At 30.0% G+C, this 15,881-nt stretch overlaps 1 protein-coding gene across 1 annotated transcript; it reads right to left on the minus strand.

Moving 5' to 3' along the window:
- Window positions 1-3,330: 3,330 nt before the first annotated feature.
- On the minus strand, window positions 3,331-15,313 carry LOC108341713 (MADS-box protein JOINTLESS-like). The gene is made up of 9 exons (XM_017579359.2): window positions 15,182-15,313; window positions 14,580-14,805; window positions 6,953-7,034; window positions 5,335-5,384; window positions 5,132-5,231; window positions 5,024-5,065; window positions 4,285-4,323; window positions 3,608-3,657; window positions 3,331-3,445 (listed from the first exon to the last, which is right to left on the minus strand). Exons 2-9 carry the CDS (start codon window positions 14,759-14,761, stop codon window positions 3,418-3,420), a joined length of 573 nt encoding a protein of 190 aa, XP_017434848.2. The 5' UTR covers window positions 14,762-14,805; window positions 15,182-15,313; the 3' UTR covers window positions 3,331-3,417.
- Between the last annotated feature and the right edge of the window lie 568 nt (window positions 15,314-15,881).

The raw sequence follows: 15,881 nt of genomic DNA on the forward strand, positions 1-15,881 counted from the left end.
AACCCGACTTATTTATTAGCGAGCTGGAAAAATTCGAACCCAACTCAACATACCACATGGGTTAAATGTGTTGAGTCACTAGCTCACTTAATTATAATTTTTTTAAATTAAAAAAATTATAATTTTTTTAATTCAGATCTTAAAATAATGTTAAACTCGAACAACGATTCAAAATAAAAATAAAATATCATACAATCCAATCGTAATCCAAAAATAAGCACAAAAGACGAACAAATAAGTTTTTAATATTGATATATTTTGTATCATTTATAATATTAGAGTCTTGAACAGATAAATTTATAATATTTTTCTCTCTTAAAACATTTTTTTTATCCTTATCTAAAATGTAATAAAAAATGCTAATTAATAATATTGAAACACAAAAATAATAAATAATTAAGTTAAATTAGGTGGCTTAGTGAGTCAATCCGGCTCACCATGGATTCAACCCAAGTGAGCTGGATTCTAAGTAAGCCGGGTTGAAAACTAACCCGTATAAAAAAATTACATTTTTTTAAATCCAACCCGACTTAAACTGGTGGTGAGCTAAAAGACAATATCTTAAACTGGTGGTAGAGATCTATGTGTATGTGTGTGTGTCAAACCTCCCTACAAATGGTATCAGAGTCAGGTTCAGGTCTGGTGACTGGACTTAAATGAGTACGTCCCTCCATGATCAGGTGAAGCCTTGGCAGGTGACCGATAAATAGCCAGTGTTGTGTGACCATGGATCGTGAAAGAGAGGATTAACCATGGTGTACTCGAGGATAAGAAAAGACTTCCGTTGTAGGAGAGGTAGGAGAACCATAATCCTTTGTTTGAGGGGAGGATGTTGGGTACAAACAAAGTTTCACATGGGATAAAATAAGAAATGGACATGGTATGCACATAAAATATCTCCATTGGTAAAAGGCTTTTGGAGTGCTATCGAAAGCAAATTTGTGAGGGCTTGACTCAAAACAGATAATATCTTACGAGTGTGAAGATCTATGTGTGTCAAACCTCTCTACTAATTCACCGATTACAACCCATTTTACCAGCACTACTTTTAATGTATATATGATTACTAAATGAATTAAATTCAAGAGACTTACTAAATTTTATTAGTGCTTAGGTATGACTGTATATTTCGGAATATGTAACGGTATTTTGTTATGTTTTTAATGTTTGTGCTTAAGTTATTGTATTTTTTCAACAACTTTTGATTTTATGGCTGAATTCTTTAAATTTGCATTTGAAATTGAAGATCTGGTTTACAACTTATTAATACTAATGAATACATTTTCCAAGAACATCTAATCAATGAAAACAAACAGTATAATTTTAACATTTTTGTCACCTTGAATGCATATTTCTAAAAAATAAAATGAATTACAAATATTTTGTTTAAATGGAAATATTTATTGTGTCGTACGAGGTCTAAGTGCCCGTACTGCTAGAGTGGACTTAACATACCATAATAAATGTAGTTATTAATCGGTCAAATATATTTTTTTACTTTAAACATTTATTTATAAATTTTATAATGAATTATTATATTTTAATCTTGAACTAATAAGTTTTAAAGTTAATTTATTCTCATAATATTCAGTCTAATCGGTTTAATTCAAAGCTAAATAATCTAAGTGATTGTTCGAGTTTAATGACTTATTCATAAGATTGATGGTTGTTAATGCACAATACAAATAAGTTAAAGACTAAAATCAAACATAAATGAAGAAAACAAGATGAACCGACATAACGTGAATGCTTCCAAATCAAAATGAAGAAGAACAAGGAAAAGAAAAACTTTTTTTCTTTTTCATAACAAAGAAGGAAGAAGATATAAGTTCTACAACACCAACAGCGAAAGATAACAACACATTTGTGAATAAATAAAAATGAAGAAAATAACTCTATTAAAAAAATATAGAGACTATAATTGAGATAAAATCCAAAGATATATCAATATAAACTAAATTAAAACATATATATTTTACTAGTGGTTATTGATAATTTTTCATTCCAAATTTTATCAGGAATTAGTCTTATTTACCACATCGACAATTATACGTAAAAGATTATACAAAACTATGCTTATTATAAGATAGGACATATTAAAATATCCAAGTCATCTCATTTTTTTTATTGAAAACTCCGAGCAACTTACAAGACCTATTGTCATCTTTAATTTGAGTTTTGTTTTCAGAATTTAAGCACACGTATTAAAAAAACAAGTTATTTACAATTTTTCATTTTAAAATTGATCATCTCTCATATATATAAAAGAATTTAAAAGATAAAATATGTGTATACATTAAAATAAGATTGAGACGTGACAGATTAAAAATTTTAATCATCTTAATATATTATTATAAGTTGCGAACGACTTGTAGTATCTTATAATCCTTAATTAAGTATTATCTTTAGTGTTTAAGAAAACAAATTAATTTTTTTCTTTAATAATTCTTCGTTCTAAATTAGATTATTTCAGAAAAAAAAAATAGAACTTAATCATATTTACGAGATCAATAATTATACATAATAATAAAAAGATCTAAACAAATTTACATATGCTACAAGGTAGGATGAAACTTGTGACTCACTAGAATATCTCATATTTTCTATGTAAACAAGACCACATCATAATATAATCCTTTATTAAATTTAATGTCGAAAGTTTAAGACAAGGGTTTGACAATTACTTTCATAGTTTATTTTATTATTTTTCACTTTACACCATCATTTCATAATCAATGATAGGTGGAAATACGAATGGACATAATTTCCAAAATTTTAACGGGAGGTAAAAAATATAGTTAATCTTATTTAATCAGGTTATGTGTACTTTTAATTAAATTTAAAAGTTTCATGAATTTTTCAAAAAATAGTTTAACATTTAAATAATAATTTATTTTATAAAATTGTAAACGTTAGATAAATAGAGAAAAAACACATATATATTAAAAATTAAATTCTATATTATACATATGATATGTTATATAAATATAAAATTAGTTTAAATTGATTTAGGACTTAAAATACCCGATTTCAAAACAAACAATGTATATATAATTATAATATTCCCTACACTTAATCCCTAAACTCTGATCCTAAATCCCAAGATAGTATATTCACGTTTGAGTTTGAAGTAATAACCTAGAAAATTTGGAGATAAATACGGTACTATTATATCTGAATGCATTACTGTTTATGCTAATTAACAAACAGAAATTACCAGAAAAATAAATATTGGCAGAACTGGGAGAGAGTGTCATTATTCAAGACTCTGCAATGGCCACCTTATATATATATATATATATATATATATATATATATATATATATATATATATACAAAAACCATTGTTTTCGTTCACTCTTCCTTTTGCTCACTAACTAAAAGACTGCATGGTGGTTCCCTCAATGCTGAGAAACTCTATTTTGAGGCAGATGGCAAAGGTAGCCTGCACAGCATTGCAAAACAACTACTCATTTAGAAAGTAAATCATCCACTTTTGTGCATGAATAAAAAATAATGAAGTTTCAGTTTTCTTATTCATGAATTCTAAATCTACATCAAACAAAAAAGATTGAATCTTTTCAAAGAATGCCTCCAAGAAACTTACCCCAATGTGAGGGAGGTGTCAAAGGATTGCTCTTGTACATGCTTTATTTTCTACAGTGACAAACAAGAGGAGCTATAAAAAAGATCACATACTAATAAAAACACTGCTAATAAGTATCTTAAGAACATCACTTAAAGAATATTGAAAACAAAAGCAGAGTATATACTGTCAGCACTTTCCAACTGTTAGTTTTCTGATCTGTGAAACTATTCGAGGAAGAAAGGAAAAATACACTCCGATGTTGTGGTGTGGTTAGTCTGATAAAAATCTTATTTCTAGGACCATGATATCTTAACAACTTTTAACAATCTTATTTTATTGGTTCGTATATTTAAAATGGACTGACAAGGAACTACCACATAGATATGATAAAAAGGTTAAAAAGGTTGTAAAAAAAAGTTGTTATATAAAAAAACATTTTTCTTCTATTTATATAGCTAGATTAAGTGCATCTATTGTATTATTTTCAGTTTGCTGTTTAAACCCTTTTATTCCACAAGATTTTGGTGTTAGAAATAGCAAAGATGGCATTTCCTTGTGATTTTCTTTTGTAACAGGACGAGAACTTGAATAATATATGCATATGAGTTTACTAGGACAAATTTGTAGCAAAACCAGAAAACCCTAACGACTGATAAATTTTATTCGTGAAAATAGTAAAAGTGAAAACTGGTTACCTGTTTTATCAGTTGGTTATCTTCCTTGAGTTTGTTTTGCTGCATAGGGAAATGAGAAGTTATAATTGAGCATCATAGAGCCAGGGTGTGGCAGAGATTATTAAGACAACGTATAAAGCAGCAGAAATTATGATAGCAATACTGAACTATATATGACATAATGCATGATACAAATCAATCATGTTTATACTAATAATTTAAGTACTATTATAGGTTAACAATTTTTTTTAATAAATTTTTCAAACAGAATACGTGTCCCTATTTTATTGGTCCATATATTTTATTTGAAAAAGACTAATCATAGACTACTTTATAGACTGTTGTAAAAAAGTTAAAAAAAGCTGTTAAAATTTTTTTTTTCATAATTTAATTTCCGTTAAGCATAGGTTATACCAATTTAATTCATTTCAATGCATTGAGATTGTGTTGATACGAGCGTAATTGAATTTGGATATCTTAAACAAAAATTTAGGTTTGAACCTTGCAGATAAAATATATATAAATCAGAAAAGAAATTTACTAAAAAAGCTGAAGACGTTTTTTTAATAAAGATTTACCCTCAATGAAGTCTACGTTACATTTATGTCAAATTTAATAACTTAATCACACTATAATTAATGCCAAATTTATTCATAAAATATATTAAAAAAGAATTTAAAAGAATTTGAGGTTGAACATACTTTAAGAAGCTCACAAATGCATAATAAGATTATTTTGATGATGAATATGAGCTTTATACCTTCTGCGAAAGTATGGTGATCTCTGCTAAAAAAATTTGAACCTGAAAGACGTTCAATGTTAAAGAGTGTAATAAAGGAAAAAGTGATGAGAGGAGGGAATCATGGACCTTGGCTTTATAAACACTGTTCAAGGATGAATCAAGTCGTTCTTCTAATTTCTGTAGTTCCTTTAGGTTCAATCCTTCCAACTCTTCTCCATTCAGCTGTCTGAGATGAAATTGTAAAATTACAATAGATGTGAACTTATATGCATCACAAAATAAACCCTTTTTTGTGATGAAATCATCAAAAGATTGCACGTTAGACATACCTCATTTCACGACTCCTATCTTCCAATTGCTTGTTCAAAGAAGCATTACCCTGTACAATGACCACACAAATTAGATGCACACTACTAAAGAAATGACATTTACTAACATGAAAAGTTATAAGCATATACTCAATCAGAGGATATCTTGAAAAGTCCTTCAGATCATGGATGTTGACACATACGTGTTTCCTTTTGTTGATGTTACAAAGTTTACGTAGATAATGAAATATCAAGAAAATCTCTAAATAATTATCAATTTTAATCACAAAAATAATTAATCATTCTAACAACAAATTTAGATACCAATTTATAAAATAAAAATTATTAATTACTATAATAAATTAGTTTCTAAATTAATCACTGACACCAGCTATTAAATTTTTGAGTATCAAATAAATTGATCTCTAAATTGACTTTTAATTAATTAATCAGATATCTAATGGCTCTATCATCAATCATCCTTGAAGGAAGGTCAATGGATGGAAATTTCCATGATTATGCCTTTTTAGACACATATCTGTCTTCTTCATTTTCTTTTCTTTGTAGTTTATAATCTAAGTCTTGGTGGAGAAACATCACAAACTCCTTCCATTACAAAGAGAAAGCATTTTCACTGCATATATATTTTATGACAGACATTAAAATTCTACACCATGTACCCTACGATTTACTTTCCCACGTTGATCCATAAACCCATGTACTATATGAAATATAGTGATAAAAGTTAATGATCATTTATATATATTAGCTTCCCACGTTGATCCATAAACTCATGTACTATATGAAATATATTGATCAAAGTTAATGGTCATTTATATATATTAGCAGATATTAATGGTTTGATTGCCGTATCAAATATAAATATACGGCATTATTGTTATATCAAATATGAATTAATGAGCTTGATTGCTATAAGCCACATAAATATAGAGTTAATGTTCAGGTAATATCTTGATCTATTATAATAAAATAGTGAGACTTCAGCGTCAAAATGTCTTCTGTAAGTCAACAACCCATCGGTGTGGATTGCGTGCTCGGAGAGGATTGGACGATGGAAAGAAAGCAGAGCAAAGAAGCCGACCCTTGGACCAATTCAACCAAACACTCCACAACCTTATACTTCCTAGAACTTGTCTTTGTAAGGCTTTTATAAGTGTTTTCTAGCGAGGTTTTACTCTTTGAGAAGAAGAAGGAGATTGAACTTCAATCTCTATGCAAGAAAATAATCAAGGACTTCAGCTATAAAATTATCTTGTTTAAATGCTACAGACAATGCAAACTTTGTCTATATGTAGAACTTTTATCAGGATATGAATTTTGGTTCCTGAATGTTTTTACCACTCTTTATATATCTTATTTTTTTACTGAAATATTTTATTTCAAAATTAAAATTTTATCTTTTTCTCTAACAACATAACAGCTTTTTTTTATACTCTTTTTATTTATCATCCACCTTTTTTTTACACTAGAGCGATTGCATTGTTTCTTCCTCATAATCGTAAAATCCTTTCCCAGAACGATCAGAATCATAAATATTGATTTTTTTTTGTCATTAAAATCCTTAAATCCACAATTAAACACCAGCAGTGAAATTAAAAAAAAAACAAGAAAAAAGTACCTGCTCCGTAGGATATGACTGGTCTAGTTTGTCAAGGTTCCACTCTGAGCATAAAATATATCTTTCAGTTATTTTCTGCATACTTCAAATAACACAAAAAAGGCTGCACGTTAAACAACAATAACATCAAATATCTATCATAAAAGTTTACATAAATATTTCCACCTTTAATTGAAATTTATAGCAAATGTATAAAGTACAAATAACACATGTAATACTTCATTCAATCATAAACCACTAATATATAACTCTTTTTTATAATTAATTATATCTAATATAACTTTTATGAGAATCAATCTATTTTAGTATCCTTCCCTTATTACTTTTACATTTGTTCCACTGAATACATAGTTTTGTTTCCCGCATATTTAAGCTCAAATTTGGGCATTCAATATCCACTAAGAAATCCCATTTGAGTGAAAGCCAACTGTCAAGAAGAGAGTAAGAATTTCAGAAAGTGGAAAATAGGTGGTAGCATGAGGTTAGCCGTTCGGTTTTGACGATAGAAGTAAAACTCTAAGTTTTCAAAAATTCACGCCACTTCTACATGCACCCTTCTTCCCCAAAGTCTTGAACTTTCGTTTTCTCCTCCTTCTCTCTAGATTTCTTCATCTTCTCTCTAAGAAATCTTACTCTTTTCTTCTTCTGATCATCAAACAGACCACACCTGAACATTCCCGGCGTCGAGGGCGTTTGTTTGAACCGATCAGTTTTTGATTCCGAGCTGGTAAGTTCATCTCTCCCTCAGCCGTGTGTTTTTTGTCGCATGCAAACCCAGATTTTTGGTTGCATGAGTTGATCCTCTCATTCTGAGTATTTATGGTCTTGTGTTTGATTTAGTTTCTTAAAGCGTGACTGTAGAACGTTAAGGCCTCTGGTAGAGGAGAACCCTATTCTGCATTGTGAACATTCGGTTACGCTTAAGAGGTAAGGGAAGCTAACTAATTTAATTGCTTAGTTTTGATGTATGAAACTGTTGTTTGATGATCATGCATGTATGTGATATTGAATTATTTGATGTTCGGTGATTTTGGGTGTGGACTGTTATATGCAATATTCTGGGTTTGGATGAAATTTGTGAAGTGGTTGAGAAGTTCTACAAGTTTTGTAGAAAATCGATCGGTATAGAACGCTCGGTCTGGTCATATATTTGGGCTTAGCGGTATTAGGCTTCGTAGTGATAATTTGGTTATGTGTTGTTCGGTTTAATAGTAAGCATTCGGTCTGAGTATAATTATTCTTTATGTTTCCTAAACAGTTTAGTTAATGTATTCTATAATACGTAAAATCATAGATGTTATCATTATTTTTCATTAAAAATAAGTGTGGCGTAATTGTATATGTATATTCCTTCATGTTTACTTAAGTTTAGTAGTGCTTGGTCTGGGACCAAGCGTTCGGTTTCAGTAGCGCTCGCTCTTGATACAGTTTTCGGTTTTATACTATTATTTATGATAGTACTAGCGCTCGGTCTTGTACTAGCCGTTAGGCCAGTGATAGTGCTCGGTCTTGTACTAGCCATTATGCTAGTGACAACGCTCGGTCATGTACTGTCTTGGTAGTGCTTGTTCTGTACTAGTGCTCGGTCTTGGTAGTGCTCAGTCTTGTACTAGTGCTCGTTCTTGGTAAGTGTTTGGTCTTGGACCAGCACTCGTTCGATATATTGCTCGGTTTTGTCCTAAGTGTTTATGATAGTGTTAGAAATCGGTATTATTGAGTTGTGTGGTCTCTTATGAGCACTCGTTCTCATACTAGAGCGTCGAGGGCGTTCGTTTGAACCGATCAGTTTTTGATTCCGAGCTGGTAAGTTCATCTCTCCCTCAGCCGTGTGTTTTCTATCGCATGCAAACTCAGATTTTTGGTTGCATGAGTTGATCCTCTCATTCTGAGTATTTCTGGTCTTGTGTTTGATTTAGTTTCTTAAAGCGTGACTGTAGAACGTTAAGGCCTCTAGTAGAGGAGAACCCTATTATGCATTGTGAACGTTCGGTTATGCTTAAGAGGTAAGGGAAGCTAGCTAATTTAATTACTTAGTTTTGATGTATGAAACTGTTGTTTGATGATCATGCATGTATGTGAAATTGAATTATTTGATGTTCGGTGATTTTGGGTGTGGACTGTTATATGCAATATTCTGGGTTTTGTACTAAGTGTTTATGATAGTGTTAGCAATCAATATTATTGAGTTGTGTGGTCTCTTATGAGCGCTCGTTCTCATACTAGTGCTCAATATCGTACTTGTACTAAGTTAATAGTGTTTGGTCTAAGACAATATTGTTCGTTCTAAATCATAAGTGCTTGATATAAATCCAAGTGTTCGACTCCTGCTTGAGTCTTATTCTCTAAATGACCGTTAGATCATGTTCTCATATTGGGAGTGCTCTCCCGTTCGGTCTTGTTCATATGTTATGTTGATCTTTCACGTTCGGTCGTGTTCAAAGGTGGGGTTATTGTTGTACTGTTAGGTGTGATATTTATTTAAAGATGTGATGGATGAGAAAGTATGATGTGAAAATTATATATGGATCTAAAAGAGAATTCCAAGGAGGAATGTCTCAGTGATTGGTTGTAATGTGGTAAAAGTATGAATAGGAAAAACTTAGTATTGGCGTTCATCCTGAAATTCTAATGGTCACTGAGTCTCAAGTAGAGAATGGTGATGCATGTGGTGAGAATAGCAGGAGACCCTAGCCTGGGCGGTATGTGTAACACCTATAGAAAAATAAAAGTAATTTTATGTATGTTATGGTTTTGAATAATTAATTATGGTGTGCATTAGTATGTAGAAAGTATGAAAAATAATAATAATAAATAAATAAATTTTTGGTTAGTGTAATTAGTTTCAAACATATTCTGCATATGTAAGATAAAGACTATTGTTTGTATTTTTTTTACCATTTTGTTTAGCTTCGTTTTTCTTTTATTAATTATTTGAATTTGATGCAATTTGTACTGGCAATCTTTGGTTAAAAGGAGGGGACATAATTATAAATTAATAATAAATAAAAAAAATTAATACTAATATAGAAAATAAGAAGATAATATTGAAGCATGGAGGTTGATGTTTTGTCTCCCGTGAAACATGGGTGCATGTTTTGGTAAAGGGGACCCATCCCTTTCATTTGTTTTTTTTTTTTTTCTTTCCATTGTATTACTGCAAGCATCTTTCAAGAGGCTTCATTCTCTTGATATAAGCTTATTAAGACCAAAAGAGAGGAGGAGAAGAGAAGAGGGATTTAAGTTAGAATTTTCTTTGAATTTGAGAGTGAAAACAAGCAAAGGTGGCGGTCTAGGAGTATCAAGAGTGAAGAATTGCTTGCAAGGAGAAGAGGTAGGGGAGCTAATCCTTTCTTGTTATGATCATGAATATGAGTACTAATATGTTAAAATTTTGGTAATGGTAATTATCTATTGACTTGTGTAATTTTTCTATAAATTGTTTTCACCGTTGGATTTAGCTAATCCTTTCTTATTTTCGAGTTACTGTGGTGAAATTTTTCTATAAATTATTTTCACCGTTGGATTTAGCTAAAATTTGAATATGTTAAACCTAAGACTTATTAATACACTTTGACCGTTCGGATTTGAAAATAGAAGTCTGTACTTGGAGAAATAAATCCTGCATGTTTGAGTAAATTAGTTACCCCTGTAGTTCTGTTACCAAGTTGTCTCGGTAAAATATAGATTCTGACCTATTTGACCGTTAGATCAACCTCAAAATTTGATATATGATCCCTAAGACATATTAATACAAGGTGACCGATCGGATTTATAATTTAAGGTCTATGTTTAGAGAAAGCAATTTCGAAAGTTTGAAATATTTGATGAACACTGTAATTATGTTCTTAAGTTTTAATGGTAAAAATTTCATATATATTCCATTTACCGTTAGATTGAGGCTAAACTTTAGTATGTAGTTCTTAAGACATATTAGGTGATCTTGACTGTTCAGATTTAGAATTAGATGTCTGTGCTTAGAGGAATTCATTCTGCATTTTGAGTTTAACCGAGAACCACTTAAACTTCTGTCTCTGAGTTACCTCGGTAAAACCTCCATATCTACTTAGTTAGTCGTTAGATTACCCTGAAATTTTAATATGTTGTTTCTAAAAGATGGCGTCATACTTTTACCGTTCAGATTTTAAATCGGACATACATATTTATAGATATTAGTTTCGTATCTCCTCAGGGATCTCAATACTACTTAATTTATGTTTTTGGTTCATTTATACATAAATTATGATTTCCATCTCATTAACTGTTAGATTGGACTGAAAATTTTACCATATGATTTAAACATATTGTTTGTTAGTCTGATTGGTTCAGATTTTAATTATTGATATGAGTGAAGAGTAATCTTTCCACGATATAGTAAATTTATTGGTATTGGATAAATTCTTGAATAATTATATTCTTAAATTGTATGTGTAGTTGTATTTTGAAAATTTGAAGATAAGTAATATAATATACTCTATATTAGAATATAAAATTATATTGAATATTACTGAGTTGGTAATAATTATTTGAGTTAAATCATGAATTGTAAATAAGTTTATGGTAAAATTTGATGGGTAGTATAAGAATTATTGTCATAATTGTAAATTCGAAATTTATTTATTTTCCTACGACTTTAGTAAGTCGGGAGGGAAGATGTTTGAAGTCCGACGCTACTTTGGTAAGTAGGTGAGATAATGAGAGATTAATTTGGCATAAACCGTACTACTTTGGTAAGTAGGCGGAATATTACCTTATTGTGCTACTTTGGTAAGTAGACAATATCATCTTAATGTACTACTTTGGTAAGTAGACGATATCACCTTATTGTGCTACTTTGATAAGTAGACAATATCATCTTATTGTACTACTTTGGTAAGTAGACGATATCACCTTATTGTGCTACCTTGGTAAGTAGACAATATCACCTTATTGTACTACTTTGGTAAGTAGACAGAAGGATTGTTGACTGCTTTGCTTTGGTAAGTAGGCAGGTTAATAATATGTTGTATTGACTCTAGTAAATGTACTGATAGTTCTAACTTGAGAAATATTATATAGTGTAATAGTTTATTCTTGAGTATGTTCGAGATGCATGTATTGGATTGATTGCCACACTTGTGATATTAGTAAGATTGTGGATAATGTATATTTCTTGATTTGGTTAGCTCACCCTACTGTTTGTGTTTATGTATGTGAATGCAATGATCGTATAATGTGTGATATTATGTGAGAGCAGAAACTATTTCAGATGAATTAGCAGATGGTTCCGGACTTGCTTAGAAGATGAGAGATTTGTGGGGAAAAAGGAGACATAGGGAATTTCTAAAATAAATCTATGTTTGAATTTTCGAACTGTGTGAAATTTTAAATTTCAAAAGTTTATGAACTGTGTGGAATTTTATTTTCAGAAGACTTGTGTTGTAATAAAGAACGTAATATTTTGTTGGTGTTGAAATTAAAAAAAAAAATTATATATGTATTTTATGAAACATAAACTGTAACGCCTAATTCAGGGTGTTAGAGTATGTATTACCTTGACCTAAGGTGAGGTATAACGGGTTAACCTCGTGTGGCAAGCTCAAGGGTTTTTCCATGCTGCGGTAATACTGATGGTTTTCCAGATTATCACCCACGAGTGCACGAACGACCATAACTCATATTCATACTAGTCCGGACAGTCAGTGTAAAGTGATCGGTTATAACATGTTTTATGATTTCTGTATATGTATAATTGTATTATGTGGGTATCTGAATTGTATGTTAACATAGTTAATTAAATTACACTAACTTACCCTTATGTTCTGTCTTGTCATGTATTCCCGTTCGTTCGTCTTTGTCATTGCGATAATCACCCTGTGGGTGGGAGCAGAAGAAGAAGAGTTGCTGGAAGAAGCACTAGAAGAGGTGGAAGTGAAGACTGAACCTTAGGAACGTTCGGAATAAGTATTTTGTAAACCATTCGTTGTAGTGGTAGCCATTGTACAATTTTATCTCCCTACTATTCTGTAAGGTCGTTCGATCATAATCGTACGTCCTATCTTTTGTAAGAACTAATCTGAAATATTATGAATGTGATGTTCCAATTATATGGTTCTACATTGTATTTTTGGCATGTTACACAAACCAAGAATTTTATAGAGAAAATGGGTAAAAAAATTTAAATTTCTATTCTAATAAAAAATCACTATATAAGATTTTTTTTTTACTTTTATAAGAACTAATTAAAACTTATAACAACCAAAATTTTAATTAACTAATATTGTAAAATACTATTCTAACAACCCATAGAAATTAAATTGAGATTTAGTTAATCCAGACCTTGCAAAGAATTTGATCATTATAAGCTAATATATAAAAGAGAGAAAATGAATTAATGCCTTTCTTTAGCCAATGATTAATTAATTTTGTGGTTCAGATCTCCAGCCAATAATTAACCTGTTCTTATTCTGTTTTGATTAAATTTGTAAAAGCATAGCTTTGAAATTAGATTCTTAATCCTACTTAATTTGATCTTAAAATTATACAATATATCAATATGGTTTATCAGTTCAATTTTGATACACTTCTTTATTTTTCTTTTACACTCGATCCAACAATCAAAAACCAAAATCAATAAATGACTCATTAAATAAAATAATAATAATAATGCTTAAATTAATCTTGATTTTTCTTCCATTTTAATTACTCCTGTGGTTAAGTGCTGAACATAAGTTGCATTTTGTACTTTGTTTTCATAATATAAATTTCTTAATATAGATGACTGATTATGAATGTCTTTGAATAATATTGTCTACCGTTTGTACAACTTTGAGTGTCCATTAATTTAAGTATTCACGGAAATACGTTAAAAATATCATTTGTTTTAGAATTTAGAACTTTATTGCGATTTATACATAAAAAATGCTCTGAAAAATTAAATAAAAAATATATTTAAACCATTTTACTCCTATATAATATAAAACTATAGGATGTATTAGAACACTATGGAATAACTCATCATTCCCGTCATACTATTACATTCCCACTACACATTTAACTAAATATATCAGATATTATATATAGCTACAAAACAGTTCAACGCGTGTATATTTCATTTCATTCATAATTTCATGGAAAGAGTGAAGTTACAAAAATAAAAACTACAAGTTTATATACAACTAAAATGATTTATGACATTTTTGTAAAGTTTATTTATAACAACATTTAGAAGAAAAAGGAAACAAAAATATTATATCAGAAATTAAAATTAACTTATATACAAATAAAAAAATTATGTAAATGAACTTTTATATACTCATGAATGTAGGAACGAAGGTTTACGCAAAGCATAATTTTGTTTTTCCTTGCTCATGTAAAGATGCTAAGTTAAAAAACCTTTTTTCCCATGACAGGAGTTCTTACTGTCCACCATTTTCCTTAACTAAATGGGATGAAAGCTGTATGTGGTAACCAAAAAAGTGAAACCTAGATAACATGGCTCCGATTTTCAAACAATGTTAGAAGAATTTATGACAGTTTCTTCACTGAAGAAAATCTAGAAGCTCTCAAATAGATCCAAACATGATGATAACATCTCAACCCTAGAAGCATTATTATAAATTAAGGAATGATAAAACTCAAAAGAAGGTACCTTGAACTTGCATAGTCGAAGAGCTTGCCACCAGGTGAAAAGACAATGAGAGCAATCTCAGCATCGCAAAGAAGAGAAAGCTCACGTGCTTTCTTCAAAAGGCCACTCTTTCTCTTTGAGAATGTCACCTGCCTCGCAGTTACGTCCACGATCTTCTTGATCGGTATCTTCTTCCTCACCATTTTCGTCAAAATCAAGCAGACCAGAAAATCGTGCCCTATTGCTTCTGACAGTGAACAGGTTTCACATGAAATAAGGTGTGTCAGAAATTGTTCTGAGAGATTAAGAACACAAACAAAGATTCGCAATTTCGGCTTTGATGTGAACCCGTTTTCATCAAAAAAGAAAGAAAACAAAGAGGGTCGATCACATGTATGCAAAGAAAAGCTTGTGTTCTTGAGCCGTACAGAGAAAAGGTGAAGAAAATTGATCCATGTTATGAAAGTGAGTATGTTATAACTTGTTAAGATCTTGACAAAACGGGAAATCGAAGATCGAAAACAAAAAACCAAAAGCACAGTCAGAAAAGCAGAAGGAACCCTAGGCAAATGGGGGCGAAAGAGAGGAGATTGAAAGAAAAGAAGAAGAAAAAGAAACCTAACCTGTGCTTGTCTCCGCGGGAGAAGATGAAGGGAAGACATGGACATCTAAATCCTTCTTCTAACTTATCTCACCATTTAGTATCGTACTACTGACACTGTCACATCAATTCATAGATTTTTACAAGCTTCTTTCATGTCTATCTTCTTTTTACTACTTTTGGAGGAACAACTTAGCTTCACTCAGCTATTCCTTTTTATTATATACAATATAAATTTCATTCACGGCTCTAAACAAATGTATTAAGATTGTATTTTATTAGTTAATATCATAAACTTTTTATTTAGTAATATACAAAACTTAAACTTATTTCTGTAAATTGGCTGAATTAAGTTAAATATTTGAAATTAAATTTGACTTTGAAAAAAATAAATTATTTAAAGTTTCTAGTCAAAAAATTTGAACTTGAAAAAGTTACGTCATAATACGATATTTGAGATATTTTATTTGATTTTATGAATATTTAGAGATTTTTTGCTAAAAAAAAATTTAAATATTCGACAATGGATAAATTTTTGTAATAAATCTAGGTATAAATATTTTAAAACAAAATCGCCTATTGATGAGTTATTAATCTCACAAGTATAATGATGTTCAATATGGTCATTATATATATATATATATATATATATATATATATATATATATATATATATATATATATATATATATATATATATATATATATATATATATATATAT

This window comes from Vigna angularis, chromosome 6, assembly GCF_016808095.1.
Source record: "Vigna angularis cultivar LongXiaoDou No.4 chromosome 6, ASM1680809v1, whole genome shotgun sequence".
NCBI classification, from domain to species: domain Eukaryota; kingdom Viridiplantae; phylum Streptophyta; class Magnoliopsida; order Fabales; family Fabaceae; genus Vigna; species Vigna angularis.

Coding starts and splice junctions, on each gene's coding strand:
- LOC108341713 (XM_017579359.2), bottom strand. CDS start 14,761: ATGGTGAGGAAGAAGATACCGATCAAGAAGATCGTGGACGTAACTGCG. Junction 5,232..5,334: donor GATAGGAGTCGTGAAATGAG/GTATGTCTAACG, acceptor ATTTCATCTCAG/ACAGCTGAATGGAGAAGAGT. Junction 5,066..5,131: donor ACAGTGTTTATAAAGCCAAG/GTCCATGATTCC, acceptor AACGTCTTTCAG/GTTCAAATTTTTTTAGCAGA.